Raw genomic sequence first — 21,858 nt, 5'->3', positions numbered from 1 at the left:
GAATGGGAGAAAACACTGTGTCAGTTTTGGCCAATGGTAGGTAACCAGTCACATGTCTGGAATGGGAGAGAACACTGTGTCAGTTTTGGCCAATGGTAGGTAACCAGTCATATGTCTGGAATGGGAGAGAACACTGTGTCAGTTTTAGCCAATGGTAGGTAACTAGTCACATGTCTGGAATGGGAGAAAACACTGTGTCAGTTTTGGCCAATGGTTGGTAACCAGTCATATGTCTGGAATGGGAGAGAACACTGTGTCAGTTTTGGCCAATGGTAGGTAACCAGTCATATGTCTGGAATGGGAGAGAATACTGTGTCAGTTATGGCCAATGGTAGGTAACCAGTCATATGTCTGGAATGGGAGAGAACATTGTGTCAGTTTTAGCCAATGGTAGGTAACCAGTCATATGTCTGGAATGGGAGAGAACACTGTGTCAGTTTTAGCCAATGGTAGGTAACCAGTCATATGTCTGGAATGGGAGAGAACACTGTGTCAGTTTTAGCCAATGGTAGGTAACTAGTCATGTGTCTGGAATGGGAGAAAACACTGTGTCAGTTTTGGCCAATGGTTGGTAACCAGTCATATGTCTGGAATGGGAGAGAACACTGTGTCAGTTTTGGCCAATGGTAGGTAACCAGTCATATGTCTGGAATGGGAGAGAATACTGTGTCAGTTTTGGCCAATGGTAGGTAACCAGTCATATGTCTGGAATGGGAGAGAACACTGTGTCAGTTTTAGCCAATGGTAGGTAACCAGTCATATGTCTGGAATGGGAGAGAACACTGTGTCAGTTTTAGCCAATGGTAGGTAACCAGTCATATGTCTGGAATGGGAGAGAACACTGTGTCAGTTTTAGCCAATGGTAGGTAACTAGTCATGTGTCTGGAATGGGAGAAAACACTGTGTCAGTTTTAGCTAATGGTAGGTAACCAGTCATATGTCTGGAATGGGAGAGAACACTGTGTCAGTTTTAGCCAATGGTAGGTAACTAGTCATGTGTCTGGAATGGGAGAAAACACTGTGTCAGTTTTAGCTAATGGTAGGTAACCAGTCATATGTCTGGAATGGGAGAGAACACTGTGTCAGTTTTAGCCAATGGTAGGTAACCAGTCACATGTCTGGAATGGGAGAGAACACTGTGTCAGTTTTAGCCAATGGTAGGTAACTAGTCATGTGTGTGGAATGGGAGAAAACACTGTGTCAGTTTTAGCCAATGGTAGGTAACCAGTCATATGTCTGGAATGGGAGAGAACACTGTGTCAGTTTTAGCCAATGGTAGGTAACCAGTCATATGTCTGGAATGGGAGAGAACACTGTGTCAGTTTTAGCCAATGGTAGGTAACCAGTCATATGTCTGGAATGGGAGAGAACACTGTGTCAGTTTTAGCCAATGGTAGGTAACCAGTCATATGTCTGGAATGGGAGAGAACACTGTGTCAGTTTTAGCCAATGGTAGGTAACCAGTCATATGTCTGGAATGGGAGAGAACACTGTGTCAGTTTTAGCCAATGGTAGGTAACCAGTCATATGTCTGGAATGGGAGAGAACACTGTGTCAGTTTTAGCCAATGGTAGGTAACTAGTCATGTGTCTGGAATGGGAGAAAACACTGTGTCAGTTTTAGCTAATGGTAGGTAACCAGTCATATGTCTGGAATGGGAGAGAACACTGTGTCAGTTTTAGCCAATGGTAGGTAACTAGTCATGTGTCTGGAATGGGAGAAAACACTGTGTCAGTTTTAGCTAATGGTAGGTAACCAGTCACATGTCTGGAATGGGAGAGAACACTGTGTCAGTTTTAGCCAATGGTAGGTAACTAGTCATGTGTCTGGAATGGGAGAAAACACTGCGTCAGTTTTAGCCAATGGTAGGTAGCCAGTCATATGTCTGGAATGGGAGAGAACACTGTGTCAGTTTTAGCCAATGGTAGGTAACTAGTCATGTGTCTGGAATGGGAGAAAACACTGCGTCAGTTTTAGCCAATGATAGGTAACCAGTCACATGTCTGGAATGGGAGAGAACACTGTGTCAGTTTTAGCCAATGGTAGGTAACCAGTCACATGTCTGGAATGGGAGAAAACACTGTGTCAGTTTTAGCCAATGGTAGGTAACCAGTAACATGTCTGAAATGGGAGAGAACACTGTGTCAGTTTTAGCCAATGGTAGGTAACCAGTCACATGTCTGGAATGGGAGAGAACACTGTGTCAGTTTTAGCCAGTGGTAGGTAACCAGTCACATGGCTTGAAATGGGAGAGAACACTGTGTCAGTTTAAGCCAATGGTAGGTAACCAGTCACATGTCTGGAATGGGAGAGAAAACTGTGTCAGTTTTAGCCAATGGTAGGTAACCAGTCACATGTCTGGAATGGGAGAGAACACTGTGTCAGTTTTAGCCAATGGTAGGTAACCAGTCACATGTCTGGAATGGGAGAGAACACTGTGTCAGTTTTAGCCAATGGTAGGTAACCAGTCACATGTCTGGAATGTGAGAGAACACTGTGTCAGTTTTAGCCAATGGTAGGTAACCAGTCACATGTCTGGAATGGGAGAGAACACTGTGTCAGTTTTAGCCAATGGTAGGTATTAATCATTCACATGTCTGGAATGGGAGAGAACACTGTGTCAGTTTTGGCCAATGGTAGGTAACCAGTCATATGTCTGGAATGGGAGAGAACACTGTGTTAGTTTTAGCCAATGGTAGGTAACCAGTCACATGTCTGGAATGTGAGAGAACACTGTGTCAGTTTTAGCCAATGGTAGGTAACCAGTCACATGTCTGGAATGGGAGAAAACACTGTGTCAGTTTTAGCCAATGTTAGGTAACCAGTCACATGTCTGGAATGGGAGAGAACACTGTGTCAGTTTTAGCCAATGGTAGGTAACCAGTCACATGTCTGGAATGGGAGAGAACATTGTGTCAGTTCTAGCCAATGGTAGGTAACCAGTCATATGTCTGGAATGGAAGAGAACACAGTGACAGTTCTAGCTAATGGTAGGTAACCAGTCATATGTCTGGAACAAAGAGAATACTTTTTCAGTTTTCCCCAAGTCATATGTCTGAGGAAGAGAGTCTTCATTGTAAATTATAGCTCATATTAGGTACTTGTAATGTATTTTCTATTTCTCCCGTGTGTCATTCCCAGGAAACTACCTTCACATTTAACTCAAAAATTACAAATTATAGATTCTGAAATTTGTTATATGGCTTTATATGAGCACAATATACCCTGTGATGCTTTTTCACATTCATTGCTCATCAACTCTTTAACTGAATACTTATATTCTTATACAAAATGACTGTATATTAAATTTCCTCAAAAACTAGGAATCGGAAATTTGGAACCAACAGTCTGAGTGCATGGTATACTGTGTGATGCTTTTTACTTCCATTGCTCTTCACCTTCTTGTGTACAGAATTCTCATATGGAAGGTTATCATAAATTTGAATAAGCTCACAGTTCAACATGTTTTTTTTTTGTTCAACACATTATACAATGGAAGCCTCGTGCACTATATTTCTATGATATATATTACTTATTTATTTTGTATGTCTGTTACAGTAACCAGTAAGTGGTGGGGTAACAAGAGGATAGACTTTGAGTTATACAGTCCAGATATCCTACATTCATTTCCTACATCAGCATTACCTCCCTTGTTTCATGCCAGTTTCTGGGAGTCATCAGATTTAGCATCATTCATCTTAAGACAGGTGAGTTATCTCCCTTTGGTTAGTGCTATACTAGGGTTCATCAACTTCAACAGAATTCATTTTAATATACTGTGAATTCATAATTATTCTTTGGAGTATTGTGGAATTTGTGGGCATAAGTGAACCGCAAATTTTAATGTTTAATGAAATACTGTAAATTCAGAAATTATTGCGATGTTTTTATTATTGCGTATAATGTGACTGGGTGAGAATCACAATTTTAAGAACTCACATTCTGATATCTGATACATATATTTGTATGCAGATTTTCCTGAAATCGCAATAATAAATTTTCTACAAAAATCGCAATAATAAATGCACGCAATAATTTCTGACTTTACAGTACTCATTTTCTATAGGCTGAGATGCAAACTTTGGCAAAACCACAAAATCAAATATCCTTGAAAATACAATTTTCCCTCCATCCAAGATTATTTTTTGGTTTCCACGAAAATAAATGAATTGACAGTAAGTGAACTATTACCCATGCTGCTTGACAGTTTCTCAGAGTTATCAAATATAGCCAAAGGAGGATATATCATCTGAGCCTGTTTTTTTCAGGTTTTGCGGCATGATGTCTTATTGAATGAAGCAGCAGAGAAACTAAGTTTATTACCAGACTCTGTGATGTCAGCCAAACAACCTAAAGAAAAATGGTTAAAAAGGAGAACAACTATCAAAGTTAAAGTAAGAAACTTTCATTTAAATTTTTTTTATAATTTATAATCAAGGATCAACAATTCATTAATTAGCACTTTTTACATCAATTCAATGTGGAGATTATTCAATTTGCAAAATTGTGGGGTATCCTCGTGAGAGTTCTAGTTAAATTCTATCACTTATTCTGAATATTTTACACTTTGAATACTTTTCTTGTAGTGTTAGACTTATGGGAATTTATAATTTATACATCTTCTTACAGTGTATAATCCAAGCATATTAGTAAGTCACATTATAGTTTCTCAATCTCAGTTTTGGTTACTATTTGAATTAACCAAAAAGTATTTGTAGATAATGTAGGGTTAATTATCTGTTTTGTTTAAGACTTTACAAGCCAATCACCGTGGTAATGATGTAAAGTGGTTGAGGCTTAAATTAAAATATTGTTTGTTTGCAGTTTACCGACCGACCCTTGAAAATCCCCCCGACTGTGAAAATTTTATTGCTTTAAATTTTAAGAAATTATTTTTAAAACTTCTATTGCCGAGATCCAGAAATTCAGGTCCTTTCCGGAATTGATTTAAGTCTAGGTCGATTACACGTTTTAAGTTCGGTTTTTCTTGCCTTCCCGTCAAGCGTTCATGTGACCGTTTAATGATAAAGCACATTGAAATTGTTTTCAGGTATCCATGAAGTTATGTCCTTTACGCTGTCAACTTCTGTCAATTTTAAGACAAATAACAAACAAAAAAGTTTAATAGTAAACTGTTTATACAGATTCAGGCACATCGAATGATGTCTTTGATGATATCATTGAAGAAGATGCAGCGGATATTCACAACCAACACAATAACTCATCTTTGTCAACTTTCTGTCTCAAACAAATCGGGTACAGAATCTTTTGAGCCCGACTTTATGGAACCAATTTCATTGGTTAAACAATTCAAAAAGCAGTTTGAAGTATGTCAAATTTTCTATAAATCGTTGTGAAGAAGACAAAGATTAAATCACTCCTCCGTGAATATATGGATACCTGTAAACATGCCTGTACGGAGAAAGAACTCATTTAAAATGTAAATGGATAGCGGCCATGCCAAATCAATGAGAAGCAACCCAAAATACACAAAGATGTAGAGTAAATGAATGATTAGCTTGAAAAATAAATATACTCTCTCTATATTAAATCTATCTTCGATTGCAATGAGTATGCTCCTTTAGGATAAAGGCGGCTGCCCCACTCATTGCAACTATTCTCTTTCTTACAATATTAAATATACCCAAACTTTGTGGCCTGTCACTGTGTGAATTGAATTAAAGCATCTTCTTAGGACCTATGCTGCCAATTTTTTTTATGCAGTCAAAACATTTCAGTACAGACCATTTACTTTAATGGGGTGCTATGGATTTCACCCCAAACTAGTAAGTTTACTTTGGTTTTCATTTAAGTCTGGCATCAACATATCTTTCAAAATATAATCTTATTGCATATAATTAAATATTGTTAGAAATATGAAAACAGTCTTTTTTAAGTTGCCCTTTTTTTCAATTGAGGAAGATTCAATGGCTGATTTTTTTTATTAAAAATACACTCTTTAATACATTGTCTTATAAATCTTCAATATCTACATTTTTCTGATGAAAATACTCTACTCATGAAAACATTCTAGTCAAGAAGCATATATGTCATTGAATACAGTTCTAGTCATTCCTTTTTTACAAGTGTTTCAGTATTCAATAATACCATATTTTATATCATAAATTGAATTAAAGTTTCAGTTTTAGTTAAAAAGATTTTTTTTATCTGACAATACCTGTTCATTTCATGTTGGTTTTCAGTGTTTTGTTTTAAAATAGGTTTTTTTTTTCTTAACAAGAAACTTGGTTTGTGTAACTGCTTGTTTAAACTTTTTGGCTGATAAAATAAAATATTTTTCCTACCTACCGACCCTTCAGTCTGAAGGTACAGTCGGGAAACTGCAAACAAACATATTTTTAAGGTTAGCCTGATGGGAAGGAACAGCTAGATTTATGTATGATAATGTAGGGTTAATTTACTGTTTTGTTTAAGAATTTACAAGCGAATCACCGTGGTAATGATGTAATAGTGGTTGATGGGAAGGAACAGACGATCACAGCTAGATTTATGTATGGATCATTTGATGTCACTTCTTTGTCAGGAGAAAAGGTCAGAACATTTGTATTTTAAGAAGAATTTGTATGCCCCCACTGTCACTGGAGGGAGCATTAAGTGTTACCCTTGTCCGTACGTACATCTGTCAGTCCGTACGTAATGTATGTCCCTAAACTGGTTTCTGTTCTCTAACTTTAGTTTGCTTGAACTAAATGTTATGAAACTTATACACAATGCTTATTACCACAAAATACAGATCAAGTTCGAATTTGGGTGGCATCACTTTTACCGTTCTCGAGTTATTCCCCTTTATAAAGTAACATGCAAAGGGGGGCATCATCTGTGTCCCATGGACAAAATCTCCATTTATTTTATTTTAATTTAATTTACACACATCCATTTTTTTTCCTTAATTTTTGAGTAGTATTCGTAAACTATTAGAATTTATGTTATTAATGAAAATGCTGTTACTTCAGATTTTGTGTCTTAGATTCTAAGTTAAGTTAGCATTTCTCATTTGTGCAACAAAGGAAGACTCTTTATGTAAATTATTGATGACCCTTAAAAAGGTCCTTGGCACTAGATTAATGTCCAAGTCCTATTTCCTCGTCACTCGATGGTTTTCTAACCTGGCCGTTACAATTATGTTTACATGCACCTGTCACATCATTTTGATGGGAGATTACTCATGTTAAAATCAAGAAGCTCAAAAGGTTATTCACCGGTGAATTAAAGGGTTATTCATTGTTGGGTGTTAATTTTTAGAGTTATTAATGCTTAAATGGAAATTATTTGAATTTTTCCATGTCAGGTGATAATGTGTTACCCAAAAGAATTGTTTATCATATATTTAAGGTATAATAATATAGCAATTTTGTGTATTTAGGTAGATAAAATTGAGAATGGAAACGGGGGATGTGTCAAAGAGACAACCCCGGCCAAAGAGCAGAAAACAGCCCAAGGCCACCAATGGGTCCTCATGTAAACACAGAAGTTTTGTGTATTTAGATAGATGTTCATGTAAACACAGAAGTTTTGTGTATTTTAGATAGATTTTCATGTTAAGGCAGAAGTTTTGTGTATTTTAGATAGATCTTCATGTAAACACAGAAGTTTTGTGTATTTTAGGTAGATGTTCCTGTAAACCCAAAATTTTTGTGTATTTTAGGTAGATGTTCATGTAAAGGCAGAAGTTTTGTGTATTTTAGGTAGATGTTCATGTAAAGACAGAAGTTTTGTGTATTTTAGGTAGATGTACATGTAAACACAGAAGTTTTGTGTATTTTAGGTAGATGTTCATGTAAACAACCAATCAACAGGAGACTGGGAATATCTCGGTACTTCTGTGACAGACAAGCATGGTCGATTACAGTTTACTGTACCTAAAGAGAAAATGTTACCTCAGGGAATGCATCCAGTAAAAGTTGTTGTCAGGTATATGTTTAATATAAAAATAAGGAGATGTGGTATGATTGACAATGAGACATTTATCCAACAGAGACAAAATCATGTGGATGTTAACAGTTATAGGTCACTGTACTTGTACTTCAACAACAAGAAAAAACCAATACTGCTATAAAAGGCCTCAACATGAACAATGTGTAATGCCTTATTTTAGGGGACAGGGTTGGTAAATATTTAGATGTCTATTTTAGGGGTGGGCTGTTTAATACCAAGAAGATCAACATATATATGATGTACCGCAGGAGAATTGTTAACTCAAGGAAATTATGAAGTTTTATAACGAATCATTCTTCACTGCCTATATTTATTGTTGGAAAAGAAAAAAAAAATAAGTTCAGGCTTTTTGTCGAGCCTTCGACTTTTGTTGAAAAAGCGAGACATAGTGATCCTACATTCCGTCGGCGTCGTCGTCGTTGTCGTCGGCGGCTTCCACAAATATTCACTCTGTGGTTAAAGTTTTTGAAATTTTAATAACTTTCTTAAACTATCCTGGATTTGTACCAAACTTGGACAGAAGCTTGTTTATGATCATAAGATAGTATCTAGAAGTAAATTTTGTAAAAAAAAAATTCCTGTTTTTCTGTATTTACTTATAAATGGACTTAGTTTTTCTGCCAGGAAACATTACATTCACTCTGTGGTTAAAGTTTTTAAAATTTTAATAACTTTCTCAAACTATCCTGGATTTCTACCAAACTTGGACAGAAGCTTGTTTATGATCATAAGATAGTATCCAGAAGTAAATTTTGTAAAAAAAAAAATCCTGTTTTTCCGTATTTTACTTATAAATGGACTTAGTTTTTCTGCCAGGAAACATTACATTCACTCTGTGGTTAAAGTTTTTTAAATTTTAATAACTTTCTCAAACTATCCTGGATTTCTACCAAACTTGGACAGAAGCTTGTTTATGATCATAAGATAATATCCAGAAATAAATTTTGTAAAAAAAAAAATCCTGTTTTTCCTTATTTTACTTATAAATGGACTTAGTTTTTCTGCCAAGAAACATTACATTCACTCTGTGGTTAAGGTTTTTAAAATTTTAATAACTTTCTCAAACTATCCTGGATTTCTACCAAACTTGGACAGAAGCTTGTTTATGATCATAAGATAGTATCCAGAAGTAAATTTTGTAAAAAAAAAAATCCTGTTTTTCCGTATTTTACTTATAAATGGACTTAGTTTTTCTGCCAGGAAACATTACATTCACTCTGTGGTTAAAGTTTTTAAAATTTTATTAACTTTCTTAAACTATCCTGGATTTGTACCAAACATGGACAGAAGTTTGTTTATGATCAAAAGCTAGTATCTAGAAGGAAATTTTTATTAAAATTTTGTACTTGTTTATCCATATTTTACTTATAAATGGACTTAGTTTTTCTTCCAGTTAACATTACATACAGTCTGCAGTTAAATTTTTTAAAACATTTATTAGATTCATAAACTATCCTAGATTTTTACCAAACTTGGACAGAAGCTTCTTACAATAAAAAAATTGTATTGAGAGGAATATTTTTATTAAATTTTATCCTCATCTCATTTTTGTTGAGCCTGCAATTAAGAGCTAAAGTAGGCGAGACACTGGGTTCCGCGGAACCCTTACGAATTTTTACTTTGTTTGATTGATGATTTAATGACACAATCTGTACATTTCTAAAATTTCTATATATGTAAAGTTTTTGAGTTATGCTTCTTTGAGTGTTACCTGGATTACCCTAACATAAAGAAATAGTAATGTAAATTCAGAAATTATTGTGTGCATTTATTATTGCGATTTTGTCATTTTGGACTAAAATGCGATTTTAATTTTTGCGATTTTGAGAAAAATCCTGTTTAATTCATATAAAAAAATTTGAAAATGCGAGTTTAGATTATTGCGATTATAACCCTGTCGCATTTTTCGCAATAATAAAAACATCGCAATAATTTCTAAATTTACAGTAATGTATATTATTTTCTTTCATTCCAGAGGAGATCATACATTTGCTGACTTTTTCCTGTCCGTGTTACCACCCAATACTGACACAGTTGTATTCAGTATAGATGGATCATTTACTGCCAGTGTTTCTATATCAGGGAAAGATCCAAAAGTTAGAGGAGGTGCCGTCGATGTTGTCAGGTAATAATTGTCTATATCAGGGAAAGATCCAAAAGTTAGAGGAGATGCCGTCGATGTTGTCAGGTAATAATTGTCTATACCAGGGAAAGATCCAAAAGTTAGAGGAGGTGCCATCGATGTTGTCAGGTAAATATTGGTCTATATCAGGGAAAGATCCAAAAGTTAGAGGAGGTGCCGTCGATGTTGTCAGGTAAATATTGGTCTATATCAGGGAAAGATCCAAAAGTTAGAGGAGGGGCTGTTGATGTTGCCAGGTAATAATTGTCTTTATCAGGGAAAGATCCAAAAGTTAGAGGAGGGGTTGTCGATGTTGTCAGGTAATAATTGTCTACACCAGGGAAAGATCCAAAAGTTAGAGGAGGTGCCATCGATGTTGTCAGGTAATAATTGCCTATATCAGGGAAAGATTCAAAAGTTAGAGGAGGTGCCGTCGATGTTGTCAGGTAATAATTGTCTATATCAGGGAAAGATCCAAAAGTTAGAGGAGGTGCCGTCGATGTTGTCAGGTAATAATTGTCTATATCAGGGAAATATCCAAAAGTTAGAGGAGGTGCTGTCGATGTTGTCAGGTAATATTTGTCTATACCAGGGAAAGATCCAAAAGTTAGAGGAGGGCTGGGGCTGTCGATGTTGTCCGGTAATAATTGTCTATACCAGGGGAAGATCCAAAAGTTAGAGGAGGGGCTTTCGATGTTGTCAGTTAATAATTGCCTTTCTCTGATGGTTGCGGCCTGTTATCTATTTCTCCAATGAAGGGATATTTCTTGTAACACACTGCACAGAGTGGGATACAAAAAAGTGATACGAAAAATATCTTAATTTGATTGGCTTATTTACCATCATGAAACAATATTGGGACATTTTCATTGCCTATTCATTGGGTCATTGATGACTTTCAAACATTAAGACCATGTACCTTTACTCTATGGCAACAGAGATATGTGATTTCTTCAATAATATACAAAACACTCACACTTTTCACCTGCAAATTTTTTTTTTTTGTCAAATATTATTACATTTTGAAGCTTACAAAAAGTTTTAAAATATCTGATGATAAAGTTTCATGCAGGAACAGGGCATATGACGTAATACTGGTATATATGTGCAAGAGACTAGATCAAAGTGGAATTTTTTATTTAACACAAAGAGAATCTTAACAGAAGAAAATAAGGTTTAAGCAACTCATGAGAATTGAATATCGCTTGATATATATCAACGCTCGTTATTTAATTTAAAGAGTAATAATAAACTCGCCAGTTTTACCTCTGTCTGTCGGTCTGTCAATCCTATGAAACTCAGTTCCATTTTTCTCAGAAACAGCAAATCAGAGCTTCCTGAAATTTGTTATAAGTCTGCTTTAGAACATCTTTATTGTGTAATGCAGTTTCAGATTCATCAATCCTCAACTCAACATCCTGTTTATCAAATTCTTATATATTCTTACATATAATTTGCCATGTATGACCTTTTCTAGGGAACTACAAATAAGAGATTTCTGAAATTTGTTATTCAGGTTTCATATGAACATGTTTTGCCATGTGATATGTTTTCAGATTCATTGTCATCAACAACAATTTTTCTTGATTTCTTAAAGCGAGGGTATCATTATATATCATTAGTGAGCAGTAGGTGACACATTTACCTGTTATATATCATCACTTGTTGAAAAAGATTCAGGAGGAGTGTCAATTTACTTGTCAGTTAATCAGTTGAATAAAACTGATGCAAAATTGAATAAAACTGGTGCTAGAAATTTGTTTTGTCTAAAGCGTTTTTCTAGATTTACCTTCATCAGGAACACCTAAATTCTTAAATTTGAAAGCCAAGGAAGATGTATAATTGGCCGTTTCAGAGTCTAAAGGACTATGGGTAATCTCATTGTTCGTACCCCAAAATGAAAGTAACGTCACGTCATTGGTTGAATTTCCATTGTTTAGGACATTTTTACCAATCACGACGTTTTGATCTACAATTTTGAAAATATTACCCAGAATGCATTAGATTCTGAAACGGTGAATTACTTGAGTATCTATATACAGGAAGGGACATGAGAAGGATAGCCTAAACAATCTTAAGTTCAAATTTGCCTAAGGGAGTACAAAGGAGAGGAGCAATTGAAATAAGGTACAAATGACAATTAAGATGATATTAGATAGTGAAAAAGATGATTGAATATGAAACAGATATCAGTTTATTTTTTAAGATATTTTATTTTTATTTTTTTAACATATAAACTTCTGTTTCAATTTTTTATTATATTTTCAGACATTGGCAGGACCAAGGTTATTTAATTATATATGTCACAGCTCGCCCAGATATGCAGCATCGTAAAGTTGTTTCATGGTTAGCAATGCATAACTTTCCACACGGCATGGTAGCATTCATGGAAGGTATCACTAAAGACCCACTTAGACAAAAGTTAAACTACCTGAAAGGACTACAAACAGATGTATGTATAAATAATATTTTTTATCGCTATTTTGTGTATTTTTCCTGTGATCCACAGGGCTGTAGCCCTTCGATGAGATTGTAGCTCAGAAATATCCTCTTGTTTGAAAAACCATCTGTAATCTATAAATCTCATTGTTTAATGTCAAACAAAAAGATAAAATTAAAAATCATATCGAGTATAGTTTGAATATAGAATTATGATAAAAATGACAAAGAAAAATGGATGTCAAGTGTCATGTATGGTTGATTTTCATTTCATGTACACAAATATTTTCAAAGAAAAACTAGTTTTTTTGGAGATTTGTGAAATCCCTTCTTACTTTCTACTTTAAAAAATGGAATAACCTGTTAATATGAAGGGTATATTTCTTACAAGTTAAGGTCATGGACTTGTTCCAAAATTAAATTTACCTGTAGAATTTTATGATTTTATAAACCTCTAGTTATATACAGAACAATACATGCATCAGTTTATTTAAGTTGTGCGCTAACATAAAGTATTTTATTCTAGGCCCAGATAGTTTATAGAGCAGCATATGGCTCCAGTAAAGATATATATGTCTATAAAGAGTTAGGTCTGACAGTAGCACAGATATTTATTGTTGGAAAAGCTTCCAAGAAAGATGCAGCTAAGGCACAGGTAAGTCTTATGTTAGATATTAAATATAATTTGATAATTACCAGTCAGTGGTCTCATGGTAGCTTGTCTGCCTACAGTGTGGGATGTCATAGGTTTGATCCCCATTTCTGTCAAACCAAAGATTTATTAGGAAATTAGTAATTACTGCTTATCAGCTAAGCACACATTATTTAGGAGAAAGAGCAATGACTGGTCAGTTGAGAGTCAAGAGTTATGTGTCAGGGTAGGGTGACATGTCTTCTTGTTTACAGCATCACAAATCAACCCAAAGACATCTCCGAGATTGTTTGGTATTATTTTACAGATTTCTGGACCTTTGATGTGCATTATTTGAAAGTATGAAATACTAGTTTTCATTCTGTATGATGTGGTTTTTTAGCCAAGGTGAAATAATATGCCACCAAAAATATTCCATTACCATCTTTGTGACCTGTAAGTTTATAGTATTATTTAATAACATTCCAGGTTTTAGCAGATGGTTATGGTGCACATTTAAATGACTTATTAGCAGCAGGATCACTACGACCTGTCTTAACTAATGCCAGGATAATACGACGTGGCTGCATAGCACATCCTGAAAAATCAGAGGGCAAAAAACAATTGAAACGATCCTCATCACATAATCCAGCTGGAAAAGATGCCAAACAACTGGAAAACTGTGCTTCACAGATCAGAATCACTGTGGGAGAACACGGGAACACAGTGTTACAACCAGGACAGACTGATTACGGAGGGATAGTTAGACCTCGAGGTTCATCGCCTCGGTTAATGACTAGCATAAATGATAGCAAGAGATAGCATCTCATATAGAAATATATTGTGCCATCTCATGGCATTTGATTTTTTGGTAACATATCTGGGTACTGTGTATCATGGGTATATCCCTATGGTTCAGAAACAAGTTATCAGGTTTGGCGCTTAAAAAGAAAGCTTGAACAGAATACAAAGTAACGTTAAGAGAATGTTTTGTCTAGAATCATAGTTGAATTCAATTGTTATACTACTACAGGGTTGTTTGATGACCTTGACTACCCATGAGGGTCTTGTACGGTCTGTTTTGATAGATTGGTACGATTGATTGTAATGAAGCAAGTATCAATATATGTTAAAAACTCGGTTGGATGAGCATTCTGTTTTCATGAATTTTTTAATTGGTGTAATTATGAATTTAAAAGTTTAAAACCCCTCCATCTGTTGTGTCAACCTGTAGCATTTTGATATTGTCACTTGTATATACTCTTTGACACAATATCAGTTCATATTTGACCTTTTAGAAATTACATTTTTTTACCAACATGTTGGAGAGTTTAAATTGACACAATAAAAATTCCTCACTGAGACTGAAACAATAAATCATTTATACTGAAGTGAAAGAAATTGAAATTTTTGCCTTCAAAGAATTGAACTTGACTAGGAATGTTAAGATTAGATAGGGCTTTGTTGATAGTTTTAAAAAAATGTATTGCAAAAGACAGTGTTCTGACCCAAAAATGTCTATTTTTGTAGACTTCTGTTGATTGTTTGCTGTCTTTTTTACAAATAGCTTTTATCTTGGTTTAAATATACTTAATATAGTTTTTGTCGAGCCTTCGACTTTTGTGGAAAAAGCGAGACATAGCGATCCTACATTCCGTCGGCGTCGTTGTCGTCGTCGGCGGCGTCCACAAATATTCACTCTGTGGTTAAAGTTTTTGAAATTTTAATAACTTTCTTAAACTATCCTGGATTTCTACCAAACTTGGACAGAAGTTTGTTTATGATCATAAGATAATATTCAAAAGTAAATTTTGTAAAAAAAAAATTCCATTTATTCCGTATATTACTTATAAATGGACTTAGTTTTTCTGCCAGGAAACATTACATTCACTCTGTGGTTAAAGTTTTTGAAATTTTAATAACTTTCTTAAACTATCCTGGATTTGTACCAAACTTGGACAGAAGCTTGTTTGTGATCATAAGATAGTATCCAGAAGTAAATTTTGTAAAAAAAAAATTCCATTTTTTCCGTATTTTACTTATAAATGGACTTAGTTTTTCTGCCAGGAAACATTACATTCACTCTGTGGTTAAAGTTTTTGAAATTTTAATAACTTTCTTAAACTATCCTGGATTTGTACCAAACTTGGAAAGAAGCTTGTTTGTGATCATAAGATAGTATCCAGAAGTAAATTTTGTAAAAAAAAAATTCCATTTTTTTCGTATTTTACTTATAAATAGACTTAGTTTTTCTGCCAGTTAACATTACATTCACTCTGTGGTTAAAGTTTTTAAAATTTTAACAACTTTCTTAAACTATCCTGGATTTGTACCAAACTTGGACAGAAGCTTGTTTATGATTAAAAGCTAGTATCTAAAAGGAAATTTTGTTAAAATATTTTTCCATTTTTTCCGTATTTTACTTATAAATGGACTTAGTTTTTCTTCCAGTTAACATTACATAACAGTTTAAGTTTTTATTTAAAACATTTATTAGATTCATAAACTATCCTGGATTTTTACCAAACTTGGACAGAAGCTACTTACAATCAAAAGATAGTATAGAGAGGAATATTTTTATTAATTTTTTTCCTCATTTTTGTTGAGCCTGTGATAAACAGCAGAAGTAGGCGAGACACAAGGTTCCGCGGAACCCTTACGAATTTTTTTGTATATTGATTGACCAGATAATTCAGATTCTGTGGATAAAATATATATAAAGTGGGTAAGATATATCTATAGTATAAAGTGATTAAGATATATATAGTGGATAAGATATATATAGTGGATAAGATATATTTAAATTGGATTAGATATATTTAAATTGGATAAAATACAAATGATAGTCATTATTAAAGTCCATTATGAGAACCAATATAAAACTTACATACGTGCAGTGCCTTGATTATGGTAAACACTGTCAAAAACATACACATTGTCAAAATATATTGTTAACTTTTTTTGCATTTTTAAAAGTCTGTTGCTGCATACATACGTATATATATATATTTGTTCAGAAGTTATATTTTTGACAATAACAGTGCTATATTAACTTGCCATGACAATATGTTATTTGTATATCTTGTTGTTTCAAGGACAGCCTGCTTTAAAGCATGACTGCTTCCATTGATTTTCTGAATGACTACGAAAGTCTAGTAACAGAATTTAGAGGAAGGAAAACAGTTAGTTATTCTGTATTGATATATCATTGACATAATGGGTTCTAACATTATTCTATGAATAAAATGAAATTTTGTCAGTTTAATAATTTTTTAAATGTTTAGGAAAAAAAAACATTTGAGTAAGACATTTTCTTTATCTCTTAATTTGACAACAGTTTTATAAAATTTTGTCAAGTTTATGGGGATAATGACATTAGTAATCACATTTTTCATTAACAACAGTTTTCACCATAATATTTTGTAGTCAATTTTTTATTCATTTTTAATCAAAGTTTAATATAATAGACACAATTTATTACAAGTTAGTGGATTTAAGATATGTAATAAGTGTGATATTTTGGGTTTTTAAAAAAAATTATTTTTTACAATTATTTAATGATAGTTTAATATATAAGATTATATAGAGTATTTTTAAATGACTTTGTCTGAATTTATTATTAATAGAAAGTATTGATAATTTTTTTTAGCATATTTGTCACTAGATTTCAATTATTTATTTCTATTCAGCAGCTATCTCACATACTAGGTGATGATTGTATGAGAGTTATCTTTCCTTGAAAAAATACTTTGTACAGTAATATAATGCACTTCATCTTTTGCCAACAAAACCAAATATTGATAGGTTTATGCTTAAAATATTGTGCATCATGAGGTTAGTTTTCTAAATTCAATAAGAGTCTTACAAATGAAAATGTAAAGAAAGCCTAAGCAAGTTTTTATCCACATGAAGGAGAGAAAATTGTAGATATACAGTTGACTCTCATTATCTTGAAGTCATCCCTACTAGAAAAATGTTTTGACATACCTGTATTTAGACTCATCCATTTCGACATATTGGGAGTAGAAATATATATACTTATATGTAGAACAAACTTCAGGACTACAGGAAAATTTCAACTCATATGAAGTTTTGAGTCAATTGAGTAGTTCAAGACAACAAGAGTTTACTGTACATTGTATTAAGCTGATGGCAGATCTGTGTAAGATTGATACATAACTTATCTTGTTTCTCTACTTTATTAACTGTATAGATCTGTTATATATGGTAAAGGGTTGATTTTGATATATGGTGCAGATATTTGTGTTCTGTTGAAAAGCTCAGACTTTGACCTCTTAATAATGTGCACAACATTTTTTTTTCATAGAAATATATGTTTATACTGTTTCGGTTCTTATACATCTTAAGCTTTTAAGTAGTCAGCTCTTAGCATTCCTGATAAAGGTATATCTAGAAAAAGCGCTTCGGGCGCACATAATTTATAAAGTGTTGATTTCATTTTTTTTTACAAAAGCATTAGTTTTTACACAAATACAAAAAAGTTTGAAACAAGTAACAAAAATGAATGTGATAAGAATATGTGTCGATTACACACCCATTCAACAACAGCAAAAAGAAAAACCCCTAAGTTTAGTTGTTGAGACTCCTACAGCATCAAACACATGAGAGGTTTTGTCACCAAAAGGACATAATCATGAAGAATGCCCTCAATCAGCCTACTTATTTTTATTCATAGGTTTTTCATTTTGAACGTCTTATTTTCCTTTTAATTATTTTTCAATCAAGTTTTAAACAATCATTGTTTATGTTTTTGATGACTTTCTGTACTCCTACCTTAAACTTGTTCATTTTTTTTGGTTATATTCAGTGGTACTTATTTTGTACAAATTTCTCATTTCTAGTCTTTCAATACATCTCGTACCTTTTTATACGACCGCAAAAACATTTTTGTGGTAGTATATTGGTATGGCGTCGTCGTCGTCATCGTCGTCCGAAGACACATTAGTTTTTGCGCTCTAACTTTAGTTTAAGTGAATGGATCTCAATGAAATTTTACCATAAGGTTCAATACCACAAAAGGAAGGTGGGGATTGATTTTGGGGGTTATGGTACCAACAGTTAAGGAATTAGGGGCCAAAAAGGGCCAAAAATAAGCATTTTTGTAACTTCCAGACATAACTTGTGTGTAAGTGTATGGATCTCTCTGACATTGTACCACAAGGTTCCATATCACAAAGGGAATGCTGGGATTGATTTTGGGGGTAATTGACTCCAAATTTTAGGAATTAAGGGCCAAAAAGGGGCAAAAAACAAGCATTTTTCTTGTTTCATGACAATAACTTGTGTGTAAGTGTATGGATATCTCTGACATTGTATCACATGGTTCCATATCACAAAGGGAATGCTGGCATTGATTTTGGGGGTAATTGCCTCCAAATTGTAGGAATTAGGGGCCAAAAAGGGGCAAAAAACAAGCATTTTTCTAGTTTCATGACAATAACTTGTGTGTAAGTGTATGGATCTTTATGAAATTGTACAACAAGGTTCCATATCACAAAGGGAAAGCTGGAATTGAGTTTGGGGGTAATTGCCCAAAAAGTTTAGGAATAAGGGGCCAAAAAGGGGCCAAAAATAAGCATTTTTTTAGTTTCCAGACAATAACTTGTGTTCAAGTGTATGGATCTCTCTGAAATTGTACTGCAAGGTACCATACCACAAAGGGAAGGCTGGGATTGATTTTGGGGGTAATTCCCTTAAAAATTTAGTAATTAGGGGCCATAAAAGGGCAAAAAACAAGCATTTTTCTAGTTTCAGGACAATAACTTGTGTGTAAGTGTATGGATCTTTATGAAATTGTACTGCAAGGTTCCATATCACAAAGGGAAAGCTGGGTTTGAGTTTAGGGGTAATTGCCCTAAACGTTTAGGTATTTGGGGCCAAAAAAGGGGCCAAACAACAAGCATTTTTATAGTTTCCAGACAATAACTTGTGTTCAAATTTATGGATCTCTCTGAAATTGTACTGCAAGGTACCATACCACAAAGGGAAGGCTGGGATTGAGTTTGGGGTTGATGAATCATAAGGGGGTTCAAAAAATTTGTGGGGGGGATTTTGTTTTCCTTTTTTTTCTTTAAAATTTTCCATTTTAAATTGGTTATTTCTGATTTATATATAAAAGCAAATAATAATGATATGGTTTGAATAGGTAAATTAAAATTTTTTAAGTTTTTAGACCACTTTCATTCTGTGTCAGAAACCTGTGCTGTGTCAAATATTTAATTACAATCCAAATTCAGTGCTGTATCAAGCTTGAATGTTGTGTCCATACTTGCCCCAACTGTTCAGGGTTCGACCTCTGCGGACGTATCAAGCTGCGCCCCAGCAGAGCATTTTATTTAGTACTGTTTTTTTTACAATGTTATTTCAATGTTTATTATCTCTCTCCTGTCCCTCATTTCCATGGGGTGATACAATGTTAAATCTTGTTTATGTCTTATTTACAGAAGGGTGGTGTCCTGTATTTTATCTGTGAAGAATGATCGATTTGATCTGTTTTTTTTTTATAAAATCTGTCAAGCACAAAAGTTGTTGAAACAAAAATTTATCCATGCCTCTGTCATTGGAAACTTGATAATATGTTCATACTGAATGTTATTGTGCACGTTAAAGTTGGTGCCGCTTTAATTTTTTTTTTAAATATGTCATATTTATTAGTTAGGAATGAAGTATAGAGAAAAGCAGGACACAAGATTATTTCTAGTCTTGTAAATATGTTGTGTCAGATTGAATAACAATTTCATTTCTCATTAAAAATCTTAAAAACTCATTGAAAAATTAATTTAAAAATTATTTTCTATGTTTTGGGCATTAATTATTTCTATATGTATTGTCAGGATAATTGTATGTAGAGTTGTGTATCAGATTATAATTCAGTTACAAAAATCTTTTGATTGTTTTAGTTACAAGGATTTCCTACACAGACATGAAGCAGCTAATACCGGTAATCAATCTTCTATTTCATATTGGCAAGATGTACTAAATTCTGATATTAAAAATACAATTACTAAGATTATTTTCTTTTGCAGACCTCCTTTGAAAAAAGCATGTAGGAAGTTGAAACAAAACTCTTGTAATATATGTACGCCCGACTTGTGTGATATTTGCTATTAAAGTATATTGTTATAAAAGTGTTAATTCTGGTACATCTAAAAATAGATGTTGTGATATATACTTGTTGTTATTTGTATGAAAATGAAATATATTGAAATAGATTCTTTTAATTAATTAAAATCAACATGGTGGTAAAAACTGATGTTTTGATGTATACTTAGCTATTATGGTTTCTATGTAAAGCCAAATTCTACCTTTATTTTGATTGTGGGACAACATTTTGCACACACTAAATTGTTCCTGGAGAAGTCTGACATCCTGGTCAATCTCTGTTTTGCCTTGCTAGTGAACTTGGATACAAGTTTAATTCATGTTGCATGATTGATTACCTTAATTTACATCTTGTTTACACAGAGGACTTAGTTTAGTAATTATGCATGGAATGATTTTAAAATTTCCTTAACACTATTATCACCATATTAATTTAGTTCCTTTTAAATGATAAATTCAAAAATGCTGACTGTTACCTTAATGATATTTTTTCATTAAACAATCAAAAAGTAAAATCACAAAAATACTGAACTCCGAGGAAAACTCAAAACGGAAAGTCCCCAATCAAATGGCAAAATCAAAAGCTCAAACACATCAAACGAATGGACAACAACTGTCATATTCCTGACTTGGTACTGGCATTTTCTTATGTAGAAAATGGTGGATTAAATCTGGTTTTATAGCTAGCTAAACCTCTCACTTGTATGACAGTCGTATAAAGTTCCATTATATTGACAACGATGTGTGAACAAAACAAACAGACATAATAGGTAAAAATGTCAAAAATAGGGGTACAGCAGTCAACGTTGTGTTGTTATCTTAATCACTATAAAAACAAACAGATATATAACCAAACATTTACCATGACACAATAACACAATGACAGGATGTATCAGTACAGAGCCACGTCACATACAAGAAAGAAAAACAAAAAGGCACACAGACAAAGCACATTAGAAAAAACGAAAGACAAGAATACAGAAATTATCATAGAACAATAACATACTGACGGGATGTATAAGTACAGAGCCACGTCATATGTAACCAAGAAACACAAAAAGGCATACAGAAAAAGCATATTAGCAAAAATTAAAGACAAGAATACAAAAATTAACATAGAACAATAACACAATGATGGGATGTAAAAGTACAGAGCCACGTCAAATGGATACCACCAAAAGAACAGACTAAACGGTAAAAGTAATATTCATAAAGACAAATAAAAGAATACTATAACACGTTATTAAGATGACAAACAACGTCAGTACCCAGAATCTATACTTCAAGACCATCGTGTATTATTTGTGAAGTTGATACTGAATATTTATCAACAAGGTCTTTGTACCTTCCGATGAACTTTTTTTTTAGAAAAAGGACTTTGACATACCCCTGGTTCATCAACTTTCTGCTCAGACACTGGTGACATTTAAAAGTCTGAGTAGTTGCTGCATGCTCTTGAATACCGAATAAGTTTGGAAATATATATCCCATATGCAGGTGAAGTTGGTATATTGCTACTAAGGTGGGGGAAGTTCTCTAGATATAATGCTGAAATTTACCAAAAGAGAATTGATTTAAAATTAATATT

The 21,858-nt window shown here is 33.5% G+C and overlaps 1 protein-coding gene across 4 annotated transcripts in view; it reads left to right on the top strand.

Moving 5' to 3' along the window:
- LOC127712256 (protein retinal degeneration B-like) overlaps positions 1 to 14,748 on the top strand; it is an 88,615-nt gene extending 73,867 nt beyond the window's left edge. For 3 of the 4 annotated variants that reach the window (XM_052218594.1, XM_052218596.1, XM_052218595.1), the window contains 8 exons: positions 3,559 to 3,707; positions 4,269 to 4,394; positions 6,436 to 6,552; positions 7,787 to 7,932; positions 9,932 to 10,081; positions 12,347 to 12,530; positions 13,044 to 13,172; positions 13,638 to 14,748. In XM_052218594.1, the coding sequence (XP_052074554.1) occupies positions 3,559 to 3,707; positions 4,269 to 4,394; positions 6,436 to 6,552; positions 7,787 to 7,932; positions 9,932 to 10,081; positions 12,347 to 12,530; positions 13,044 to 13,172; positions 13,638 to 13,970 (1,334 nt within the window). In that variant the 3' untranslated portion in view covers positions 13,971 to 14,748. Of the gene's footprint in view, positions 1 to 3,558; positions 3,708 to 4,268; positions 4,395 to 6,435; positions 6,553 to 7,786; positions 7,933 to 9,931; positions 10,082 to 10,650; positions 10,811 to 12,346; positions 12,531 to 13,043; positions 13,173 to 13,637 lie in introns of those variants that run through there. The other variant, XM_052218597.1, reaches the window with a different exon arrangement.
- Positions 14,749 to 21,858: the final 7,110 nt, after the last annotated feature.

This window comes from Mytilus californianus, unplaced genomic scaffold, assembly GCF_021869535.1.
Source record: "Mytilus californianus isolate M0D057914Y unplaced genomic scaffold, xbMytCali1.0.p SCAF_8, whole genome shotgun sequence".
Lineage (NCBI taxonomy): Eukaryota > Metazoa > Mollusca > Bivalvia > Mytilida > Mytilidae > Mytilus > Mytilus californianus.
This window is presented reverse-complemented; position numbering and strand designations above follow the sequence as displayed.